The sequence below is a fragment of the Aedes aegypti genome, chromosome 2 (assembly GCF_002204515.2).
Source record: "Aedes aegypti strain LVP_AGWG chromosome 2, AaegL5.0 Primary Assembly, whole genome shotgun sequence".
Classification (NCBI taxonomy): Eukaryota; Metazoa; Arthropoda; class Insecta; order Diptera; family Culicidae; genus Aedes; species Aedes aegypti.
In genome coordinates, this window is record NC_035108.1 from 277935131 (window position 1) to 277960334 (window position 25204).

General features: G+C 37.7%; 1 protein-coding gene across 1 annotated transcript in view; it reads right to left on the reverse strand.

Moving 5' to 3' along the window:
* LOC5574304 overlaps positions 1–24491 on the reverse strand; it is a 48933-nt gene extending 24442 nt beyond the window's left edge. Inside the window, exons 1-2 of the mRNA XM_001655039.3 lie at positions 24337–24491; positions 5404–5551 (exon numbers count right to left, since the gene is read on the reverse strand). Coding sequence (XP_001655089.1) covers positions 5404–5551 — 148 coding nt within the window. The 5' untranslated portion in view covers positions 24337–24491. The remainder of the gene's footprint in view (positions 1–5403; positions 5552–24336) is intronic.
* Positions 24492–25204: the final 713 nt, after the last annotated feature.

The following is a 25204-nucleotide window of genomic DNA, read 5'->3' on the forward strand; positions in this document are numbered from 1 at the left end:
ATGCGACAGCTTCGGTAGCTTTTTATCGAATCGTGAAATGAACAGTTTTCCCTAAAATTGAAATATTTTTTTTTTAAATTTGCTACCGTGGGCTTTATTTAAAATTACTTTTCTTTTATCTGTGTACTACGTCCATTGAAAAATTGTTTTCTTGTCCATTTCGGGGAAGAAATTTCCGATGCATCGAGATAGCCGATTAACTTTTTTTTTGGGGATAGTCCACATAATTGCGAAAAGCTCAAAAAAACTTGCTATGCAGTTCGAAAGCGTGCACAATTATATTTCAGGTGTCACTTAATAGCATTCAGGTACACCGGGGCAAGTTGAAACGGCTGGGGTAAGATGAAATACAAGGTATCATAGTGAAATTTCATAATGATGAGAAATTCAATTACAGAAACATTTAATTAACAGAGGGAACAAACTTGTAGGGAAAAAACATCTGCCAACATTTATTGGTATCCTATTGAAAACTTTGCATTTCATCTTGCCTCACCCGTTACAACTTGCCCCGGTGTATCTTATTTGGAAATCAAGTTATTCGAGATTTTTAAAACAAAAATGGAAAACTGACAAAGTTGCTACAATTTGATTCTGGGAAAAAATCCTGCCTTAGCTTCTAGCTAACGCTCATCAGCTTGCTTTCCTCTATCAGTAATCTTAATGAAAACAATAATGGTAATTCATGCCAACGAAAACTCTACTCTCGTCATTATGTTCGCCTTCATTGAATGAATTTCCACACCACTTTGAAGCATGTTTAATGGTACGTTTTATGTCATAATAATGACTAATGGCTTTAGAATTGAGGTCGAAACACACGTATCTGTCAAAGGATCACTAAGTTATTGAATTAGATGACTACATGATAAATTTAGAACGTATGCCTACAAATTCTCCTCTCGTAAGGGGAAATAGACTGATAAATATCGTGTCTAAAACGAAAAATAGATTCTACGCAGACTAGCCAAATCAACTAATAAATAAAATTCATGATTCGTTTTTCATATAAAAAGTACAATATAACATTTGTGAGCCATGCTGTACTTAATATTTTTTCTTGATGAAACTGTTTATATAAAAAAAAATTAAAAAAAGGTCAAGGTCGCTTGGGAAAAGCCAAGTAAATAAAACTGGTGATGGCCACAGCATGAAACTATATTTCGAAGTACTGGGCATATTTCGCCCTAATTTCTCGACGTTTCAGGTAATATGAAGATTTTTGACATAAGAGTCGATAATTGTTTTTTTTTGCTCAACTTGATCTAGTAAATATGTAACACAAAAGATGTACGATCTTTCGAATTTTAGTAACTAGATTCGTAAGGAAGAAGAAAGAAAATATCCAATCCAGGCGATCGATTGCAAATGATCACTCTCATTGCTCTTCTTCTTCTAGACATAACGTCCTCGCTGGGACGGAGCCTGTTTTTCAGTTTAGTGTCTACTGAGCACATCCACAGTTATTAATTGAGAAACTTCTTTGCTAATCTTGCCATTTTCGCATTTGTATATCGTTTGGTATGTACGACTACACTCTATGCCCAGGGAAGTCAAAGAAATTTCCATTACAAAATGATCCTCGACCGACCGGGAATCGAACCACGATACCTTCAGCATGGCTTTGCTTTGTAGCCGCAGACTCTAACCACTAGTCTAAGGAAGGCCCCATTCGCACTGCTCTATAAAGACGTTTGCTATTTTTATCATCGTGGGTATTGTGTAATCCATCAAAGTGAGGTAACAAAACACCAGTACAGCAGAGGAAAACGGATATAGTCAACGTGACTCTGGGCTGCAAGTCAGCGCTCAAATCACACTGTCATGCGCGTGATTTGCCACTTATCGATCGGGCAACTCAATCCCGGCTGCATTTTCTGATGTGCATCCGGGATCTTGGCAGTGTGTAGGTATGTGATCGATAACTTTGGAGCGCGGTTTTGGCGCCTCGCGGGGAACCAATTGCGAAATAAGCTTATTCCGCCTACGTGACGATGGTGATGATGAATTTGTGCTAGCTTCCGAGTTCCAACTAAGCTTGGCTAAACGTTTATGGGGGTTTTGTGCGATAATTAGGGATAAGTAACAGAGTAGAAAATACTAGTCATCCTCAGTGCGTAACACCAAACAGTAGCACTGACTTGTGGAGTGAATCTAGCAGGAATTTCATAACAAATCTTATTTCGATTCGTTTATGTATGTGCTAACTATTGTGGGTCATAATTACCAGTATTTCATCAAGAATTCATATCCAGATTGCTCTTAGTATTCTTTTAATGATGGCTACATGAATTTCTGCAATGATTGTCCGTGGAATTTCCTAATGGTTATTGCGAGGATTTACTCTAGGTATTCATCCAGGTAATTCTTCAGGGATTGCTACCCACAAGGAAGAAGAGTTCCTTCATAAATATTTCCCATGAACTCATCGAATGTTTTCCATTTGAGAAAATTTCTGGGTTTTAAAAAATAAATTCTTCAAAAAATCCTTCCATCCATTCCTCTTACCTATAAAAAAAATTTGCATTCAAAATAAACTTCTATAACTCTTGCACGAATCTGTGCATGAAACTCAAGTAGAGCCTTTGTTGGGTTTTTAGAGGAATTCATGTACGAATCTATGGATGAACTTCTGGAATAATCTTTTACCTACGTTCATCCCTGACAGAGTTTCAGCAGTACTTTCTCGTAAAATCAGTGTTATTGTAACACAAGTAACACTAGGAGAATTCCTAGATAAATCTATTGAAGTATTAACGGAAGAACTTTAGCATGAAATCCTTGAGAAATCTCAGGAAGAATTCTTGGAGGGTTATAGAAGAATAAATGAATATATAAAGTAAGGTCTTAACGAATATTTGAATAGACGCCCGGAGCTTTCACTGGACGGATTCATGAAGGAATCTCAAAAGGATTTTCTGAATAATTGAAGCTACTGAAAGAATCACAGGAAAAATAATTTGATAAAAACTCTAGGAGAATGCTTGGAGAAATTTCTGGAAAATTTCCTGAAAATATACCAGAAGCACTAACTTGAGGATTACCTCGAGAAATCCCTGATGGAATACTTAGATAAGTGCCGGATAGAATATTTAGAGGAATTAATGGGTGAATTACTGAAGAAATCTTTGAAGGAACTCCTGAAAGAATTTCAGGAAGAATTATTATAGGAATTCCTTACAATGCCTAAATGAACTACATGAGGAATGTCTGGTCGAATTTCTTGAGAAACTCATGAGGGAATCCCTGGAAGAAGTTCAAAAAGAAAACTGCAGTAATCTTTGAAAAAAAAAATACAATAGGAAGATGCCCATGAGAAGTCTCTAGAAGTATCACTGGAGCAATTTATGAGAGATCTCTGGATAAATTATTGGAGTGCTTGCAGGAATTTTTTGAAGAGTTCTAGAGGAATCCAAAAAAAAAAGAAAATCTAGAGGATCACAACGACAGAATATCTGAAGGAACCTCTTAATGAAATCCTGAAAAAAACTCAGGAGGAAATCCCTTAAGCAATTTCTTGAAAAAACCTTTGAAGAATTCATGGAGAATACCTAGAGCAATTTCTGCAAGAATTGCTGGAGGAATCTTCGAATGAATTTCCTAGAATAATCTCTGGAATATTGCTTGAGGTTTTTTTAAAGAATTCATGATGCACCCTGGAGGAATCATTCTGGGGCAATCTTTGAAAAAAAAACCCTGTTGGTTAGAATTACTGGTGAGACAGTAAAAACAATCGGTTGATTTTTAAGAGAAATTGGTTGAATATCCAAAAAAAAATCTGGTTGAGCTCCTGGAGGAATCTTGGAGCAATCCCAGGTAGAATTCTAGAATACCTGGTGGAATAAACCCCTAATGCAATGTCTGGATAATCTATGGTAAAATTCGAGGAATCTTTTTTTGAACACCTAATAAAATCCAAGTTGGAATTCCTGAAGGAATCCCTGGTAGATTTCCTGGAGGAATCCCTAGTACAATTATTGGGATTGAGTAATCTCTGATGGAATTCTTGACAACATAGTGGAATCCCTGTTAGAATTGTTAAATAGTTACGGAAATTTTCTCGACTTCCCAAGGCATAGAGTACCTTCGTGATTGCCATACACTATAATGGTGAATAGGCAAAGGAAACTCTCAGTTCTGGCATTACTGAATTTGTTCTCCTTTGGTTTATAAGCACGATCAAAGCAAGCGAAGAAAAACATCGCATCTGCAACGGTCCATGGTCGGCAATGTATCGCAAGTTGCAACAGGTTTGATAAATATGAGCTGCGAACGAGAGCTTCAAAGAGAGAGCGGTGTTAAAATCCAATTTTTCTCTTCTGTTTATCATTAGGGGTTTACTGGAACGATAAACAATCCCCAAACATCCAATATATAGCTATAGCTATAGTGTCCCCCAGGTGTTTAGCTTGTTCAGGTGGTTTTATCATGCACTGCTATCCTCCGAGCTGTATCAGTATACGATAAATAGAATCTCATAATGTGCTGCAAATCATGATTGTTGCTGAGAGTGAAAAGTAAGAGATTATCTCATTTTTTTCATGTTTCAATTTTTGTATCAGTTGTTAACTTTGGAAGTGCTCATAAGAACACTAAACTGATAAGCAGGCTTTGTCTCAATTGGAATATAATAAAGAATATTTGGATTGGATGATAAAGAAGAATGGTCAAAAGTAATTCAAACTAAGGTCGCATCTAACATTTTCTAAAAAGAACCACCCTAAAACCCCACTAAATTGACTGCCATCATCCATGAGCTCATATAATGCAATCAAATGAACTTGAGAACCTGATGCGCGACAAAGAGTTCGTGGCAGAGGCTGTAGTGGAGAGGAAGATGATCGAAGACGAGAAAGATACGACGCGCAAATGATGAAGGTAGGAGCGCAAGGAGGAGCAGTAGCAGGAGAAGACTCCGATCGCGGAGAGTCGGGTGGCTCTTCGTCGAATTAAAATTCAAGGTCTCGTATCGTAGTAATTTACACACGGGACGCGCTGCGTTGAGGAGATTTATTTTCCAAGACATTCGCATCGTGTTTCGCGTCTTTCTCCGTGGATGCCTTCGTCGTCCGATGTTCCCCCGGTTTGAGCGATCGTATTTTTGTGGTAAAAGTTGTACAGCATGTGAATTTTGTCGCTAATTGCGTTCGCATGATCGATGTTTGGTCTGGGATTTAATTTGTAGCACCGCGTGAGTCAACTAAATTCAATTGGATTCTTCCGAATTGGGGTTTACCGCGCTTCGACAGACGACTGGTTTTGGTGCTGGCTAGACACTAGCTTCGTTCTGTAGCAACCGTGATGTCGCAAGTTGAACAAGCCGGTTTGAATGTCCGACAAACGCTTGGTGCATTCAACTACATAAAATCACGTAGCCGAATGATCTTTGGGGTAGATACTTACGGTTTGCGCATTTCTCCGGCACTGGCAGTGATAGGAATCGGCCCGGCTTCTGCTGGGGCTGATTCGATTTGACTTCATTGATGGCGGGCTTTGGTTCGGCTAGGCAGACGGCGATCAGTGACGCCAGCACTAATACTAGTAATTTCATCTGGAAGTGAGAACACGAACCCGGTTATTCAGAATCGATTAGAAAAAGGCTAGCTAGCAATAGCGAGCTGTCGAAACAAGTTTGCCACACATTCGGTGGACGGTGTGGCGCGTGGAATTTGTGATGGGCAAATCAAAGTTCTGGTGGTTGGGTAATACAGTTATTTCTGAGCTTGATCATGTGAAATCTTATTGGCTTTTCTCGGCGAAATAAGGAAAATAGCATAAATTTATTTTTAATTAATCGATTAATTATCGTTACGCGTTTTGACCTTCTACTTTTCTTCAGATGTATCGAGCTGGCTCTGACTATATCCTTTCGTCAGGCAAAATGATTGGCCCGAAATCCTTCCTATGTTTTTCAAAACACTGCTGCGAAAGGGCGCACTGCACTTCAAAGGACTATTGATGTGATTTAAGGTGAAGCCAAACCTCAAATTTTCAAGAGCACAAATCTGGAGAACTGAAAATTCGTTTAAGCTGAAAACTTAATCGATTGGTCATCACCAGCTAGTGGTTGATTTTAAATGTGTTGATTCAAACATTACAACGGACAAGGTGACGATGAAATGAAGCCAAACCTCAAATTTTCAAAAGCACAAATCTGGAGAACTAAATATCCGTTTAAACTGAAAACTTAATCGATTGGTCACTAGCTGTGGAAGTGTTCATGAAACATAAGACAGATTCTCAGACACGAATGCCACTCAGATATGTGGTAAAGTAGTAGAATCCTCCTCCCAGTACCTTGATATAATTAATGGATGGCTCCTTACTGCTTTGAGCAATATCCGATTACGCTTTTAGACCTACATATATTTCTTTGATATATTTGATTAGATGGATTAGACTATCCATTGCCTCAATAGTTTTTGAATGTTTTAATTTTTTCGATGGGAAAATTGGGGAATGTTTTTCATGAGAGCCATGAAAATTGATAGAAATACCGTAGGGAATACCGAATTTGATTAAAATACTTTTTATCTTGGAGAGATTGCGGAGGCGCGTTTTGCCCCGGTGGTGCATTTGACAATCAGTTCCCCTACTATTACGACATGATTTTATATAGATCGGGAACCGTACTCAAACACCTTCAGCATGGACCACTAGGCTGAGGAAGGCCCATCCATGCGGTATCCGGTCGTTTGGCCAAACGTCATTTGACCGAATGGCATTTGGCCAAGTTATGTACTAACAATTTATTTTGTTGCCAATAATGGTGAAGTGAAGTACCACTCGAAAATCAAAGATACCCACTTCTTTCAACGTAGGATATTTATTTAGAGTTACAATTTTTTATAATAATTTGTAAAAGCAACTTACATTTAAATCTGGAATTTTACCTTCCTGATATAACAAGCAGTTCTTTCAAGAAATACAGGTATGATGATAGTTTGCATTATAGCTGCCTCCTTATATACAAAGGCAATTCTTTCAAGTCATACTTACTGATTTTCAGTTAGATATTCTTCCTTTTTTAATCATATGCTGCTGCCCTTCTACGCCTACCTGCCCCATGTTCTATGTAAACCTTAGGACCATGGGAAAAATATGCGTAGAACGGCAGGGCTCTTCTTACGAGTTAAACTGTGGAGGTGATTGTTGGTCTCATGAAATCTAATCTTTTCATAAGTGATTTTACTTTTTTTTAATTTTTTAACTATTCACTTATCTGCATGAGGGGTTGTCCATAAACCACGTGGCCATTTTTTCCGTATTTTAACTAACCTTCCCTCCTCATATTTTTTTTTCACTCGTATGGACCATTGTCATTGTACTGAGTCCCCCCGTTTATATGACTATGCTTCATTGAAGACCCCTAAAGTGACAGTCGCACGGATTCATGCACAACGTATGGCTCATATCATCTAAGACGAGATATATATATATATATATATATATATATATATATTAGAGTGGTTCAAAAAATCGTTTTTGCTCCACACCGCTCATTCGATCCTCATCCTCAATCATTCGATTTGAGCTCATTCGGATGAAAACTGAGACTGCACAAGCCCTTTGAAGTTTATATGGGAATTACTATGAGAAAAGCAAGCAGTTCATTCAATCGGTCATTGTGTTTGCCCATGTGCTCTTGGGGATTAGAACTACGTTGATACTGTGAGATACAATTGTCAGCTACAACTTTGTCGAAGACCGTTTTTAAATCGGACGCCCAAGTAATTAGTTATTGATTTTTGAATGAGTTGTAAAACTTTGTCTATAATTATTGGGCTGTTCTGCGGGCATCACTGCATATGTGCAGTAAAACATAGTAGCCATGATTTGTGCGTGCTATCTTTCGCGCCAGGTGCAGCAATGTTGCCTGTTCAGAAGTTAAATGAGCACTGCTGAAGAATTTGTGACTGGATATAAATCAATAACTAATTACTGAGGCGTCCCATTTGAAAACGGTCTTCAGCAAAGTTGTAGCTGATGAATGTATCTCACAGTATCAATGTTGCTCTAATCCCCAAGATTACATGGGTAAAAACTATGACCGATTGAATGAATTGCTTGCTTTTCCCAAAGTTATTCCCATATAAACTTCAAAGGACTTGTGCAGTCTCAGTTTTCATCCAAATGAGTTCAAATTTCGGGAGGACACTCAGAATTTGATTTAGAATCGAATGAGCGGTGTGGAGCAAAAACGATTTTTTGAACCACTCATTTCTACGAATTTCTACGCATAACAGTCCCACTGATAGTGATGACCAAATATGTGCTAAGCATAATGCTGTAGGAGACCCTTTTTACGTTTGGATTGTACCAAATGTAGAGGACGTATATCCTCAAGACTATGTTAAGGCACCTTATGTAGGCTCAAGTGACATGTGCCAAACGGAGCAACGTGTGGGAAAGTGAAGAAATACGATTTTATAGTTCGGGATGAAAAACAAAGTTTTCTGTATGTGTGATAATGTGAAAATGTATGTATCAAAGAGTGGATGAGTAAGTAAGAGAGTTTATAAGATGTAATTAATTCCTATATCGACTGCAGGGCTTGACAGAAACTCATCTGCGAATTCAAGGTTATGCTGCTGAGTAAATATTTAACTCAAAGTTCACGACACAAATCTTTACACGATTTGACATTTTTTAGACATCGTTTGCAAAATCATGATATTTGATACATCGCAAATTAAGTTTTAGGACTACCAACATATTTGCCACTTGCAGGAAGAGCCAATTGTCCGGAATAACCCAGTATGTGGCCAAGTTATCCCAAACCTTTTGAACTATTTTTCTTTAGACTTGAATTTGATTTCTTCTTGACTTCATAAAGTTTGATATGTCGCAAGATAGGTCTCAGGGCCGCCAATATTATGGCCACTTCCTTTGGGGAACAACCTGGCATGTTATCAAGTCATCCAAGAACCTTTGAATTACCCTTCTTTAGCCTTGATTTGGGAATTTATAAAGTTTGATGTTTCCAGCTAGGTTTCAGCACCGACAGTTTAGAGGTCATTTCTTCCAGGGAACCGGGAATTCTGAACAATCCGACATGTGATCAAGTCATTCAAATACATTTGACCACCCTTAGATTTGATATGCAAATTCATGAAAATTGATATGTCGCAAGCCAGGTTTCAGATTCGCCAATAAAATGACCACTTCCACCAGTGAACCGGTATTCGGAACAACCTAGCATGTGGCCAAGTCATCCAAATACGGTTGAACTGTTTTTATTTAGACTTGATTTGCTAAATCATAGAGTTGATTTGTTGCAAGCCATGGACTCGAAATTAAAGTGGTTACTGATTCTTCAAGTGGGATTATTTCAGTACTCCCCACGATGAATCCAAAATTACGGTGAATTTCTAAGCGATGACCGTGGTTCCAAAAACTAGAAGAATTTTGTGATTGACCCTGAAAATTCAACTGAAATTCATTGAAAAACGGATGGGAAAAATATTATGATATTGAAAATTTCATTCATATTTGACGTCAGGCTCGCATGATTAGTGCATCCCGATAATATAAACACATAAAATAGGTTGTGTTCAACATACATCCCATGTAAGCCAACGTAAGAAGATGTTAAAAACGATTCTCATAAATACCAGCTAATTCAAAATTGACATCTGAATATTTCGTTCGAGATCAGCGCAGCGAATTGTATAGTGTGACAGTTATGCGTAGAAATACAGTAGTGGGACAGTTATGCGTGGAAATTCAACAATGGGACAAATTGACTTGGCTCGCTTTTCATTGAGTTTCCGAACAAAGTTAATTTTTGGTAAGTGTTTTCTGAAACTATACGTAAAAATAAACTGTTTGATGACAAAAAGTCAAAATGCACAAAAAGTAACATGGGACAATTATGCGTATAACGGCAATATAGTTTCTCAATAGTTTTATTGTTCGGCATAACGGCATTCGTCCAAATGACCTAGCTTGCAATATATTCGATTTTTGATGCCCATATTTGACATTAGATTTTGCATGCAGTAAAAGAATGGTCAGTCACTCCACACGACGGTATTTCAAAAGTTTATTTAGGAATCATTCTAATATTACGTATCGCACAATTCGCCACTTTAAGACCATAAAGGACGATCTCTTATAAAAATCTGTGAATTACAGCTGAGTTAATTCCAAGTTATTCAAAAGCTGCGTTTGAAATTTCAGGTCAATCGGAGCTCCAGAAACCGAGGTCCAAAATCTCCCTCCCCAATTATGTTCAAACAGAGTAATGTACCTAACACTTCTTCTCTAGCAGATTACTGTGAAGTCTGTGGGATTGTTTAGCTTAGCTTAGACTGACTACACATACCAATAGTTGCTATTCTGTGATCGAAATTAGTGAAGATGCACTAAAAATCTACTAGAAGTTTGACTGGGATTGACCATAATCTTCTTCAATGTGCATAATTCAGGCGCCGACCACGTCCTGGCAGTCAATGGGATTGGGAGGAGGAATGTTAGTGTGTAATCTTTGCTATTTTTTAGATTGTGTTTACCTCTGCATCTCCACGAAGGTTACTGGGGGATGTTTGTAAATTGGGAAGATCGCTGGGTCACAGGATTCACTTCAATAAGCGATCACTTTGATAAACAATTATTTGTGAGACATAAACATGCTTATATATATTGTTTCAATTGATACGAAAAATTTCCAAGTAGAGTAAATAATGTCGACACTTGAAGTGACGAACCATTCAAAGTTTGTTGAACAAATAGCTTAACGCAACATTCCTACTACTCTCAGGACGTAAGCGTGTGTTAACATATTAAACTCAATAAAAAAAAACTCGATTGGCTAGACCATCACAAAACGCTCATAGGTCAGCGCTCACAAATGCTCGTATATGGCGAACCATTCCAAGTTTTTTTTTTTGAATTACAAAAATATAAGTAAATTGAAAGGGGTGTTCTGTAAAAAACCAGAAAAAAAAAATATGTGAGACATAAATAATTTATGAATAAGAGTCTATGACGACACTCACAATGACCAGCCATTCATAGTTTGTGAGAAATCATATATTCTTCCCACCGCTGTAACGATTTAATGTGCAGTCATACTTTTTTTACAGATTTGAAATAAGAGCATGAAACGAGCTCACCAATTGATCCTTTATCCTTGAGGCATACAGACTAACTGAGAAAATATCACTCTGGAGACACGAAAAAAATAACACTTTTGTTTTTCATGCAAAGATAGCTCTGATGACACAAAACAATCCTCAAATTTTCAATAGCTCAAATCTGAAGAACCAAGCATTCGTTTATGCTGAAAACTTAATCGATTGGTGACCATCAGTCAGTGACCAATCGATTAAGTTTCCAGCATAAACAGGTGTTTGGTTCTCCAGATTTGTGCTCTTGAAAATTTGATTTCTCCCGAATCACAATAGCAAGAAAAAAACTTCTCTAAGTCTGTTACTTTGCTCAAAACTGGAATCATCCACCGTCTTGCTTGTATTCCAATTTGAAGTTGAGAAAAAGCTAAACCCAATTTCAAAGGACAATGAAAGCATAATAATAATCTTTTCTACCGTCAAACAGTTTATGTACAATGCAGATTTCATCTCTGATCGTTAGTTCAAAAACAAATGATGCAACGATTGCGATAGTAACAAGTACCTAACATGTGTGAGGTGTGAAAGACAATTGCGCCGTTGCATGTCTGCTAAATGCAGCGAAAACTTAGTCCTTAATGTTATGTAGGAGAATATTGATCTGAGCAATCCCATCCGTAGACATTTCCCAAACTAGGCAGAATTAAGGCAATTTAAGCACGAAAACTAGCAACAGCGATACAAAAAGATCGGTATCTATCAGTAAACGTCAAAGATCAACAAGCACAGAATGCACTCCACAGGTTCCGCTTCTGGTTGGGTTTTTTTAGGATCCCCCTGAACTTTAATTTATAGGAACGGTTAGAAAAAAGCCGCATCTGACCATGAAATAGGAGCCACCTGTGAGATGGTCATAAATTAGTGATCTCCTATAGTGATGTCAATATTTGAGATGCGTTTCGACACCCAAAACAATCGAAAAAGAATAAATCTGACACAACATAAGAGAATTGCGACTACAATTCTCATTAAAATCTAAATTTCCCTTTTCATGCACACCGAAAGCTAAAACTGTAATAGTCTGATTATAACTTTATAAGCATACAATCCAAAAACAAAAACTAAGCATGAATTTGCACTTTTGTTTAAATGCAAATTCTTCCAAATAATTTAATGATCAGCGACCTACTCACGATCGTGGTCAAGATCCTGATCCCGGATCTACCAGAATCATCCAACATCAGCTCATCGCTGACATTTATAAACCCCTTTAAATCTCGTTCTATCGCTAGCAACAAACAGGTTGCCCACATTCTGGTCGCTAATGCAGTAGCGGAGGCGTTATCCGAAATATCGCTTCTGCTTCAGAGTTGCCGATCCAATTAAAGCCGACTTATCGAAAAGTCATCGAGCTAACGGTGAGAAACCCGTTTCTCGTTTTCATTCCATAGAACGTCCTGCCCGCAATTATCTATAGAAACCACGCGATTGTTTGCAGATCGCTGGGGTTACAAAATTTGCGAAGCTTCGAATCTCTGGAATACGTGTTCGCTGATGTAGCAGAAGACCAGATATTGCATGTATTTGCCTTTCAACACCGCAATTAATTATCTCATTCGCTTTTGTTCTTCTCCGAGTGACAGTTGGCGTACGTGCGGTTGTCGGATTTTAGAAGCATCTTCCGCCTGCATTATAGCACCCTAGCCCAGGGTTTCACAACCGGTGATCCGCGAACCCCTAGGAGGGCGTGATGAGTTCCTAAGGAGTCTCTCTGTGGAGTTCTAAGGGAATCTTCACTAAACTCTTGTGGATATCATTGACAAATTGATTGCGGAAGCTGGGATTATCCAGACCTACAAGATTTTTTGAATTTTGATAATATCCTTTTTTGTAAGTTTCTTATTGGAGATGTTTTATTGGACTTGGCTGCAGATGATCATAGAAGAATTCTTTCATTATCTGTGATGGATTACAGATGTGACTTTTGGATATGCCTGCTCAGGACATCTCTTGATTCAATATGAAAATTTTTCATATATTTTGTAATATTTTAAAGGGGGTCGCAGCATCCAAAAAGGATGGGAACCACTGCTCAAGCAGATCTTAACCGATTGCACTATGTATAGGTACTAAAAAAACTCCAAAGGCACAATAACGACTGGCAAAATGTTCTGAAGGTAAATTACCCACCTTCGTCATCGTCATCATTACCGCTGATTCTGTGTTCAGATGTTCAACGGTGTACACGATCTTTGACATGATCTTGCTTGATGGTAGCAAGCATGATGCCTGATCGATGGCAAAGGGTCCCGTAGAGGAGGCTCGTTAAGAACAATGAGCGAGAGCGTTCAATAAATGAGGCTTTGTTGGAGCGCGGTAAGTTCAGCCAATGTCGAGGCTACCGATGAGTCGACATAATGGGTCTTCAAGAAGTGTTCGTTTAATTGAAAAATTACATTGATTGCTCTCTGTTCGATCATGCGATGTTTAGGGATAATTGAAACAGGATTTTGATTTTTAATTTGGAAAATTGTTAAATTTAAAAACGTTTTTTAATCAATGATAAGCTGAACAGAACAACATGGGAGAAAAACGGAGCAATTGAAGTCCAAAAACGACATTTTTGTAAATATATCTTCTATATCTATACATGTTTTTAAATAGGTTAAGCATTTTAAAATCTAAATTATGAATTTTACGAATTCAGCTGATAACTGTTCAGCGTAACAAAAATAACATTTTTGAAATTCCGTTGCATATACATCAACTTTTCATCAAGAAAATGATCAACATATAACGAAATGATCATGTCCCGTTAAATACGGTAAGTATGGTCAGCCTAATCGTGAATACCAGTTGCTCAAAAAAGCGACACACTTTCACGGTTTCACACCACAAGTGAGCGACTTGTTTACCACTTGAGCCAGCCGGCAACGGAAAATTTGAAAGGCGCCAAACCAAAAACTGGTGCAATGGATCCGCGTGGGGCTCTCGAGAGCCTGTTCCAATCTTATCCAAGCACCAGGCTTTATGGGAAGAGTGCTGCTGCTGCTGCTCATAGGGGTCCCTTCAAATCATCGACTTAACGAAATTACGTCGTAACCTTTTTTCTATGCTATACTCCATTGTTGGCTCGGAAAAGCAACAATCACTTTCGGTTTCTGTTTTCTGTCGTAATAACTGATTTGAGATGTGCTGGGCATGTAATGATTCCGAGAAGGTGTCAGGGTTTGTACGGGAGGCTGCGTGATTTTCCACTTATGGTTTACTGGAAATGAGGTCATAGCATCTCTTGTAGCTTTAGATTCGTGATTGTGACTAAAAAGACTTTTTTTTTGTTTTTTGAAGTATCCGAGAAAAAGATTGTGTGTGAGTACATTAGATTGTGGGGCCTTCCTTAGCCGAGTGATTAGAGTCCGCGGCTACAAAGCTAAGCCATGCGCAAGGTTTCTGGGTTCGATTCAAGGCACGATACACGATATGCGCAAGCAAAAATGACAACTTTGTCAAAGAAAGCTTTTAGTTAATAACTGTGGAAGTGCTCATAAGAAACTGAGCTGAGAAGCAGGATTTGTCTCAGTGAGGACGTAATGCCAAGAAGAACACGTTAGACAATTTTCCATGGATGACTCCAGTAAAATTTTGTAATGATTTCGACAATCCATAATCCAAATCACCATGATTAGAGCTGCCTGCGCTTCTATAGAATCTTGATCTCATCTCACCTTTTGACTCGCTGTGTCGACGCGAGCGCAAATTATTTTACAAGAGGTAACAACTCATCATCAATCATGAGGTTTTTATAGATCCGCTTTTTGATTTATGGTAGAGGAAACCGCAGTGAACATCAGAGGGTTCTACATGCTGAAAACTGTGATGACATTCAGTGGGGCATTCCATCCGGAGCAGTGAATTTTTGTCTCTATGATCACCGTTTAGTATTACATTTTAATTATACAATATCGAGAATTTCAATACAAAGTTTATAACATAGCATTGCTTCCGGCGTATAAATCCTCAATACAATTATAAGAATAATTTGTCAAAAGTAATTCATACCCTAAACAATCGTAGTAGTTGGCGCAAAACTATCTAGTCATTTTGAGATTGCTGGGTTTAAATCCTGGTCCAGTTGAGATTTTTTTGAGTTTCAAATTTGTTCTCTTGAAAAGAAAGTCTTCCAGTATCGCCAGATCAGCTGCACTTACACAAGCAACCAACCCGATGACTGCTTGGGACTAACAGACACCCTCAGTGTATAAGTGCTGGTGATCTTCATTTTTAGGCAACAATGGCGCCTGCCATGTCAGAATGCAGACCAATGTAGGGATGGATGACGAATTGATGTTGCATTTAAAAGTGGTCCACAGTAAAGCGGATCTTCTTCTGCTTCTACGCCAGTCCATGCGGGAAGGTGTAGGGGTAAGACAATTTTAAGGAAGAAAGGCTTGTTGTTAGTAAGTAGACGGCTATGCATCAGGGGTAAGGAATGGCGTGCTGCAATAATAGAAGGATGGAGCCGCACGCTATGTCTGAACCAGACGATTAAAAAAATCGAATGTACATCGGGTTTTTTCTCGTTAGAGTTAAGTATTTGGGTTATATTTTCATAATCGGAAAGTTTTAAAATATTCAATCGGTGAAATTTTGATTTTTTTCCACTTTTTAGCCATTTTTCATACTAAATCCCATGAAAATCAAGTTTTCGACGCATTTCCGCCCATACAAAATATATGGAAAAAATTTCACCGATAGAATATTTTGAAACCTTCCGATTATGAAAATATAGACCAAATACTGATCTTTGGCGAGAAAAAATCCGATGTACATTCGATTTTTATAATCGTCTGGTTCAGACATAGCGTGAGGCGTAGGGAAACGGTTCCTTCTCAGTTTCTGGTTCTAGCGATTGCTATGAGCGAAAGAAGTAAAAGATACAAGTACAAAGTACGAGGAAAGGGACGAGCTTGGGATTGAGAACCCATGACCTTCTGCTTATGAAACAGAAGCGGTAGCCTTTAGACCATCAACCCCGTCACCTTTCTTGACATGATTAGACAATCAATAACAAACTCATTCTTTATCCTTGAAGAAAAATTAAATTAGGACCGGTTTCCAGCTCAATGTGCTATCTTTTCAGCTAAGGCCTACAAGCTCATGTAAGTCTGCAAGATAGGCAACGGAGCTCAGGCCATTTCAGCTCCGTATTCGTTATTCATAGTTGTATTTCCATATATTAAACCTTTTTTCACAAAAAAAATCCTGTCTATGGTGAGGATCCATAAATATTCTTGAAAGTGTGTCGTCCATATCTAGTTGTTATAGGGCAAACGCTCCTTTAGTGGAGGTAGCTCCAATAGTGGTATTTTTGTATGATGTACGATGCTAAAAAGATACAAGCAATTGAATAACATTCTTGAAATTTAATCGTAAAACTGTTTAAAACAATTTTTTGCTTAAATTTTTTACTCCTTTGCACCTATAGTCAGAGGCGCGTCCACGTTTGAAATCATGGGTAGGACAAACGTTGGCAAATATATTGTGCAAAGTGAAGCTTAGAAAAATCTTAACCCTATGGAATCTTAAACTGGAAATTAAAAGTTACTATATTTAACGGTCTCAAACGCAAAGGGTACCAAACGTTACCACAAGACTAAGAAATCTTTTCATGTTTTCTAAGCTGTTAGCGAAAAAAAATGAGACCGAAAAGAATCATTAAAAGGCTGAAAACAGACTAGACAGGAAGCAAGAAAACAAAACGAAATCTAATAGGAGCCATGAAATAACATCTTGATTATTTGTACCTTCAGAGAAGATATTTCTTATACAGGGGATAGGCAAAATGATTGAGATAGGCAAAATTTTGCCCAAATTCAAATGCTTATAACTTTATGAAAAATGGATGAAATTGGATGCATCTGCAGTCAACGCCAAACTTGGTCCAGTTTTAGGAACTTCCTTGGTCATGCATATTGGCCACTGGACACCGGAGATGTTCCGGATTTTCTGTGGTCATGTCCAAATGTCATTTTTTCTGTCGCTTGTATTTTTGTGCAGTGTGAAGTTAGATAGATGTTTGCAATTTTCCTAGAAACTAGAACTAATAGGAAGTTGAATGCCACCGGACGCATTAAGATTGGTTGGAAATCTTCAGAAATATGACCATTAGAGTGATGCAAATTTTGAAATGTTTGCTCCCCTATGCTTAAACGATTTTAATTATGGTAAATAGCATCTTCCCAAAGTTTGAAGTGATTCGGAAGAAATTTGACTGTGCACACGCCATTTGAAGTTTATATGGAGATTACTATGGAAAACGCCAATCTTTTGTGTTAAGCCCTCTATCTCTTCGTCATAATATTTTATGGAAAAGTGAACAAATTCTTCTAATGTAAAATCCTCCCAGCTACAACTTTGCCGAAGACCATCTTTTGATTGGACCTCAGGATAAATTGTTAGGGTAAGTGTTCCCTTAGTTGCGGATACCGCAACTATAGGAACACAAATTAAAAATATACCGCAACTAAAGGAACAGTGTATCAATAGTGGAGGTATTATTTTTCACTGACATGCCGTGGATTACTGCGATGAAATCATTTTTCTCATTAAGTCAATGGTCGTTACTTCCCGTTACAACATCAACATGTGCATTAATTGCGCTTCTTGAATTCAGGCGGTTAAATGAAGTTCAATCGCGCTTAGTACCTCCACTATTGGTACAACTACCCTATTCATCATCATAAAGTTGGTTTGCATGTAGCATGCTTCTCCAACTGTTCGGCAGGCATCAGTGGTGCTCCTGGCGGAAAGAATAGATCAAAGTAATCCAGGCTACTATGTTCTACAGCAAAAAAGCAGTGTTGCTCTGAAAGTAATTGAATGATCATCTCAGCATGATTAAGACTTTGTTATCAATAATAACAAATTATCCTCACGTCCCATCGAAATGTGGTCTTCGGCAAAGTTGTAGCTGGGAAGTTTTCACATGAGATGAGTGTGTTCACTTTTCCATAAATTATTTTGACGAGCAGTTAGGGGACTGAACACGAAAGGTTTGCCTTTTCCATAGTAATTTCCATATAAACTTCAAATAGCGTGTGCACTATCAAATTTCTTCCGAATCACTTCAAATTTTAAGAGGATCATTTTCATCATAATTGACATCGTTTAAGCATAGGGGAGCAAAAACTTCAAAATTTGCATCAGTCTAATGACCATTTCATTAAAACTGGTTCCGGAAAGCATGGTCAGTCATGTTTGTATTTCCAATCATGTAAATATTATCCGGAGCTATATCCAAGCGGACACCAACCTTAAAAATGATGTTTCCTGCAGCGTATTTTCGAGTTTTTTCCATGCTATTTGACCCAGAAGTTGAAAAAATAACTGCAGGTGAGGTGCAGGTGTGAAAAAATTCGCGTGATGTAATTTATGGACGACGTTGTTTTATTGAAACATAAAGAATTAAAATTTCAGAGTCGATGTATGCACACCTCCATTGTAAGTGAGACACAAACATACATACCTTACATGTAAAACTATGCACACTTCCACACTTGATACCAAAATAAAATAAATCCAAATCCTACGTTTTAGTATTGCACTGTTATAATCGAAAGTGGCAAGAAAGGAGAGTATCTCTCATTGTTACAAAGGTCCTTTGGTAAAGTTCAGCTGTATATTGTCAAATAATATTGGAATTTCATTAGTGCCAATCAAAAGTTTGTTTTTAAGCCCAACGAAAGTCATATGTTGCCATAATATCTGATTGGTTGTTTCCTTGATATTTCACACATGAAGTCGATCCCCAGCTAATGTTTTTTTTTTTGCGAAAATGTATCATTTAAACTTTGTTGAAGACACCATATTTATTTCTTATCAATGGACTTCAATTTAGGCGAACAAAATATTTGCTGAGTAGAGCCATCATGTGAGTGAGTTTCGAACCAAAACAGTTTTAGGTGCTTATATTTCACTTAGATACCAACTTTCGATTTAATCACTGGACTGAGATATAAGCGAATACAATGTTTTCCCACTAGTGCCATTTTGGCGATTTACGAACTAATAAGTTCCCAGGCGAATACGTATCATTCAGTTGTTCAACATTTTCTAAGTCATCAATTTTATATCTAATCAATGGATTGATGCATGAAAGAAATGTACTAGCACCATTTATATATAGAGGTATCGACCGTGATAATTATATTTTGAATTTATCCATCTATTTAGTATTCATTGCTAAGGGGCCTTCCTTAGCCGAGTGGTTAGAGTCCGCGGCTACAAAGCAAAGCCATGCTGAAGGTGTCTGGGTTTAATTCCCGGTCGGTCCAGGATCTTTTCGTAATGGAAATTAGGGGGCATAGAGTATCATCGTACCTGCCACACGATATACGAATGCGAAAATGGCAACTTAGGCAAAGAAAGCTCTCAGGTAATAACTGTGGAAGTGCTCATAAGAACACTACGCTGAGTAGCCGGCTATGTCCCAGTGGGGGCGTAATGCCAAGAAGAAGAAATCATTGCTTTCTTCGAACAAAATAGACCGATATGCCGATAAACAAATTCAAAAGCACTATTTATGTTGGGAGTGGTTCCTGATCCAAGAAGTTTTAAGGCGAATTGGTCTCATCGAGTTGATCAACTTTGACAAAATAAAATATTTGTCTACTAACGCCACCTTGAAAGTGTTTTCCAAACTATTATGTTTTTAGACTAATAGATCTCATTTAGTTGAACACTTTTGTCGAAGGCACCTTTTTGTATCTCATCACTGGACTGAGATAAAAAAAAAAGTTTGACCACTAGCGCCATCTTTTGAGTCTTTTCCGAACTAATTGATATATAAACGAAAGCCCCAAGTGTTTTTCTAGTATTTCCTGACCTTAGTAGTTTTTAGGCGAATATGTCTTATTTAGTTGATCATCTTTGTCAAAATAAAATGTTTGCTTACTAGCGCCACTTTGAGAGTGTTTTCCGAACTATTATGTTTTTAGGCGAATAGATCTCATTTAGTTGAACACATTTGACGAATACATCAATTTTGTATCGCATCTGGGCTGAGATATAAACAAAAAAAAGTTAGACCACTTGGGTTTGCCATCTTGGGAGAGTTTTCCAAACTTCTTTGTTTTAGACGGATAGGTCTCATATAGTTGATCAACTTAGTCAAAGACACTAATTTTGTATCTCATCACTGGATTGAGACATAAATGAAACAAATATTTGTGCACCAAAAAATTGTTTCATGTGTTGCTTCTACATGCGACATCTGTTGGAGTCTGTGCGCCACCTGGTGAGTTAATTCTGAATTAAAACATATTCCAAGCCGAAGACAGTTTTCTCCTAAACCCGTTTACTTTCATGTTTGCACTACAAGTACAGTCCTATTTATAGGATGCTGGGCGTTCGGGGCTTCTTCCTATTTTCAGGACGTTGGGCGGATATGGGTTAATAATATTACGCTTTTTGCCTGTCTGCCATTGAGTATGAGAGGATTGGGCATCCATAGTCAATAAAAGTATAGAGTAAGGTGGGGCAAAAGTTCGACCTTAGTGGAATAATCAAAATTTCCAGAAAAACAATAGCAATTGAAAAGAACACTGTGAACCTTCAACCCATTGGCTATAATTTTGATGAACAAACAAGAGTTCGTGGGGCAAAAGCTCGTTGTTCGAAGCATAAAATATCGACACTTTTATGAAAGTCATACTTATGTTTATAGAAAAATACACACTAAATTATCCTCAAAAAATTACCCAAAACAGGGTTAATTGTAATATACTCAAAAATATAATTTTTTTGAAAAACCAAGTGAAAATATGAAATTTTGATTATTTTTTTTCGCACGACCAGACTATTTTCGCTAAATTTGAAGGTAATATGTAGATTTTAAACAATTTACATTTTTTTCCGCGAGTTTACATGGTCGGCGTTAAGTCAGAAGGGACCAAGTACAAATCATAAGAAAATTGGATTATTCTTTCATTAGATGCGGAATTACCTTACCTCCATTTCACTTTGATCAGATTTGATGAATATTGTAAACTGCGGGAGATATGTAATAAATTTACTTTGGATGATCAATAAAAATCGATAAAAGTATGCAGTCAGAGTGGACCAAGTGTTTATTACCATAACATCGAAAATGATCAACGCGCTGAGAGATGCGAGGATATGAAGAACATTTCAAGAGATTTGTCAGATTTTTCGACATCGAATGATTCTTCTACTCATTCATCAAAGGAAACTCATAAATATTACTAATTCGATGCATTTGATTTTTAAGTTTGACCATTTACCATATTTGGATGGGTGGTCAGAAATTGAAACAATATCTGTGCAGACAGAGCGGACAAAGTGTTGAAAAGCAATAAACTGACTGATTATTGCATTTTTTGAGTCAATTTCAGAGTTCGATAGAAGTTTATGGCAGTTCTATGGTGTATTTATGGAATGTCCTAGAACCCGCTTATTGGACCAGTAAATTTTGGTCGGTACTCAAGATTTTCACTTCGTCCACTCTGACTGAACAAATATTTGAATATTACTGGTCTTCAATGCCCTGACCCTGCAAAATTTCAATTTTCAAGCCATCATTATTCCACTGATTTCGAGATTGACGATATGGATTATTGAAGAATTTACGATACTGGTGTCGAAGGGTCTTGATAATCTTTTTATCTTTGAGATATGCACCCAGTTTGACCAAGCCAGCATTCAAGGATTGTTATTTTCCTAGAAATTGTTCAGTCAGAGTGAACCAACTCACTGAACGGTGGTCTTTAGTTCAGTCAAAATGGACCAAGTAACACATAGTCCATCGACAATCGTTCTTTCATAGGTTTGGATTATGATTTTTTGTGATTACCACTTCACATTATATTGGTTGAAAGTAATACAAAGATGTGTAAAAATATTGAACCAAAATTTTAACGAGTTAAAAATTTACAAAGCGTTTTAAGAACAAGTTTGAATTGATTTTTTTCTTATTTGAAGGTAAATACAACATAATAGAACTTTATGCGAACTATTAAGTTCGGGTAATTATTTAAAAAGTGAGCTGATTGAACCTAATCATGCCTTTTTATCTATACTTTTGGTTGCTTGGAGAGTTGTGATATCATTCGTGTCCAATCACTACTCGATAAGCAATTTGCATGTTTGCGGACAAAGAATGAGGTCGTGGTTTTGGAAACGCTTTTAGGTCAGTTCCATCCAATTCAAATAAAATATAATATAAATTGTAGCAAAAATAATGAAACTAGTATTCGGTTTGACATATGTTTAGCTAAGTTGGCAAATAATAGAAACGCATAATGAAAAATTGGTAAATTTTGTAGATATTCCATTTTTCCAATATAGTAGTTGAAAGGCCCAAACGTAAAAGGTTTGCTAAAAAAATCCACTGTTTTTATGCTTTTCAACGGTATTTTTAGAAGATATTTTTAGTCCAACAGAAACAATAATATAATTATTGGAAGATTGGCTTGCTTTTTGGCTTCCATTTGGTTGCATTCTGAGAAAATTGAGAATATATCTCACTGTAGCAATGATTGCTCTCTGTAAAAATCATGATCTGCTACTCATCATGAGAATCTGATTATCATCTTCTGCTACAGCTCTGATTTGATCAGGGGATTACATTGCATTATAAAACCCATCTAAACAAGCTCCAAACCTTGGGGGCACTTTTCCTATAGAATTGTTTATCATGCCAATGAAGTAAAACATCTACCCCCAATGATAAATAAGCGCGAAAAATGAGTTTTATCATCGCTCTCTCTTTGTGGCTCTCGTTTGAAGTTGTTATTTATCAAGCTTGTTACAACTTTCGAAACACTGAGGATCGTGGACCGATACTGATGGTTTTGTTTATCTTCGCTTGCTTGATGAGAACGAATTCTGCAATGCCTGGCTTCCATTCAATTTATATGGAATGAAATATTGTTGAAAAAAACTTCCAACTCGATTTTCTAAAATCAGGTTTATGCTTCTTACATCTTCTACTACAAGTACTATACTGTAAAAACTGTTGGATTATTTAAATCTACAACATTTTCAAATGCCACTTTTTGAAATTTGAGAACAGTACATAGAGTTGATTTCAGAGCATTGTGTGTAAGAAAAATGTCTCTTCTTCTTCTTCTTGGCATTACGTTCCAACTGGTACAAAGCTTGCTCTTCAGCTTAGTGTTCTAGAGGCACTTCCACAGTTATTAGTTGAAAGAGGCAAATGAATTGTAAATTTAAAGCCTCTATAAAAATGAAACAAAAAAAAACGTTATTAATTGAGAGCTTTCTTTGTTAAAGTTGCTTGGTTTTAAATTCATGGCAGACAAGATCATAGTCTTTTCCCAGGGAATTCAAAGAAATTTTCCTTACGAGAAGATCTTGGACTGACCGGAAGTCGAACCCAAACACCTTCAGCATAGCTTTGCTTAGTAGCCGCGGACGTTATCACTAGGCTATTGTTATTGGCTCACAATATTTCTCAAACACTTTTTTCTGCTCACAAAATAGTGCTCGTCGAATGTCAAATAACTTCCACATTTTCATCTTGTCCATTAATATTTTCCAAGAACAACTTGTTTCATCATCAATTCTCCCAGAACACTGCAACCTCAAACTGTGCTCACATATTAGCATGCAAATTCAATAGTGCAGTTTTCCCATGCCGCCTGTTTCACAGATTTGTAGAATCCAAACGTTCACTGTTTTGCACGTTTCGAATGCGTCACGCATCAATGGAGGCCAACGGTATTGTCGTTACTAGTTTATTTTTTGCCTGTGAACCCAACTGCGCTGCTCCTTCCTTGCCCAACTCATGTGGATCGATTGTGCTGATTTGTTGAGTAATCCACAGGTCTCGTTATGTTGCATAATAATTGTCGCTCTAGGCCAAATTGGACACTTCTCCCGACGATAACCGGTGCTGACGAGGGTTTGTATTCTTATTGTTATTCGCGAAGAAATATATATTTTATTATGCGAAGGTTGTGGCGTGATCAATCCCCACGGACACCCGTTCCCATGTGCGCAGATTTCAAAAGTCCAACCGGTATCACTTTGGCGAAAAACACTGTCTTCATGAGTCCTTACGGGCAAGTTTCAACAAAACAGTCCATTGATTTCACTTCTATAAGCACAGCCAAAAATCTCGATCAGTTCACCAGTTTCATCACACCTTTGCCATCACAAATTCTTCACGTGTCCTTTTCAACACCCCCTTTCTCGCAGGGCGATAAGTTGCCAATTTTCTTACCTTGCGTTCACACTTCTTAAGCTACTAAGAGCTGAACCACAGAAAAAAAAAGATCAACTTTTCTCAGAGCTCCGGAGGCGCTCTTTCCCTTATCTAGATAGACAGACACTCGAATGAAAACAAAAGTGAACTCATCGCGGTGTTGGGATTTTATAGCGAAGTGCCGTGCTTTGCTTGCACAGGTCCGGCAATACATGCAAAGGCTGAGATCGGTTGCGGGTGCCCGCGAAACAGAGTCAGAGGCGGGCGGCTCGCGGTGGGTCCTCTTTAGTATGGAGCCTAGGGAGATGGACGACAGTTCTTACACACATCTACACTAGGGTGTTCCAGAAAAAATCAATGTTCGAAAAGTAATGGTGCTCAACCCTAGAATGATTATTTTTCATTCTATTTATTCGGTTCTACATCAATTAGCTTGATAAAATCTCGCCAAGAATATTTAGTTCATGACTGATTCTCTTCATCCTCAACTGTGGCTCATACTCTCTAGTGCATCTGCGCTCACGCCTTCTTCTTCTGGCCAGATTCGAAGCGAACACTTCCAACCAGGCTTCCGAATTCTCACTCACTCTAACGATAATGGATTTATCCCTCACAGCAATTTTCAGCGATCAGCTGCCTTGCGATTTTATCCGTCCAAAAAACAAAGCGAAAATAGATAATTGCACATTTCCGCAGCTGTGAGAAGTTTGTTTTCTCTTTCTTCGATCCATGGAGAATTTTTCCTGTATCCATCGCCACGAGCAGCAGTTGCTTTTATGCACCAAATTAACCACTCCTTTCGTCAAGTTGGTGTGGTAGCATGGTTAGCGTGCACGCATCGCGGTTGTTTTTAGCAATGTTCTAGGTTCGAATCCCGTCGCCGGCA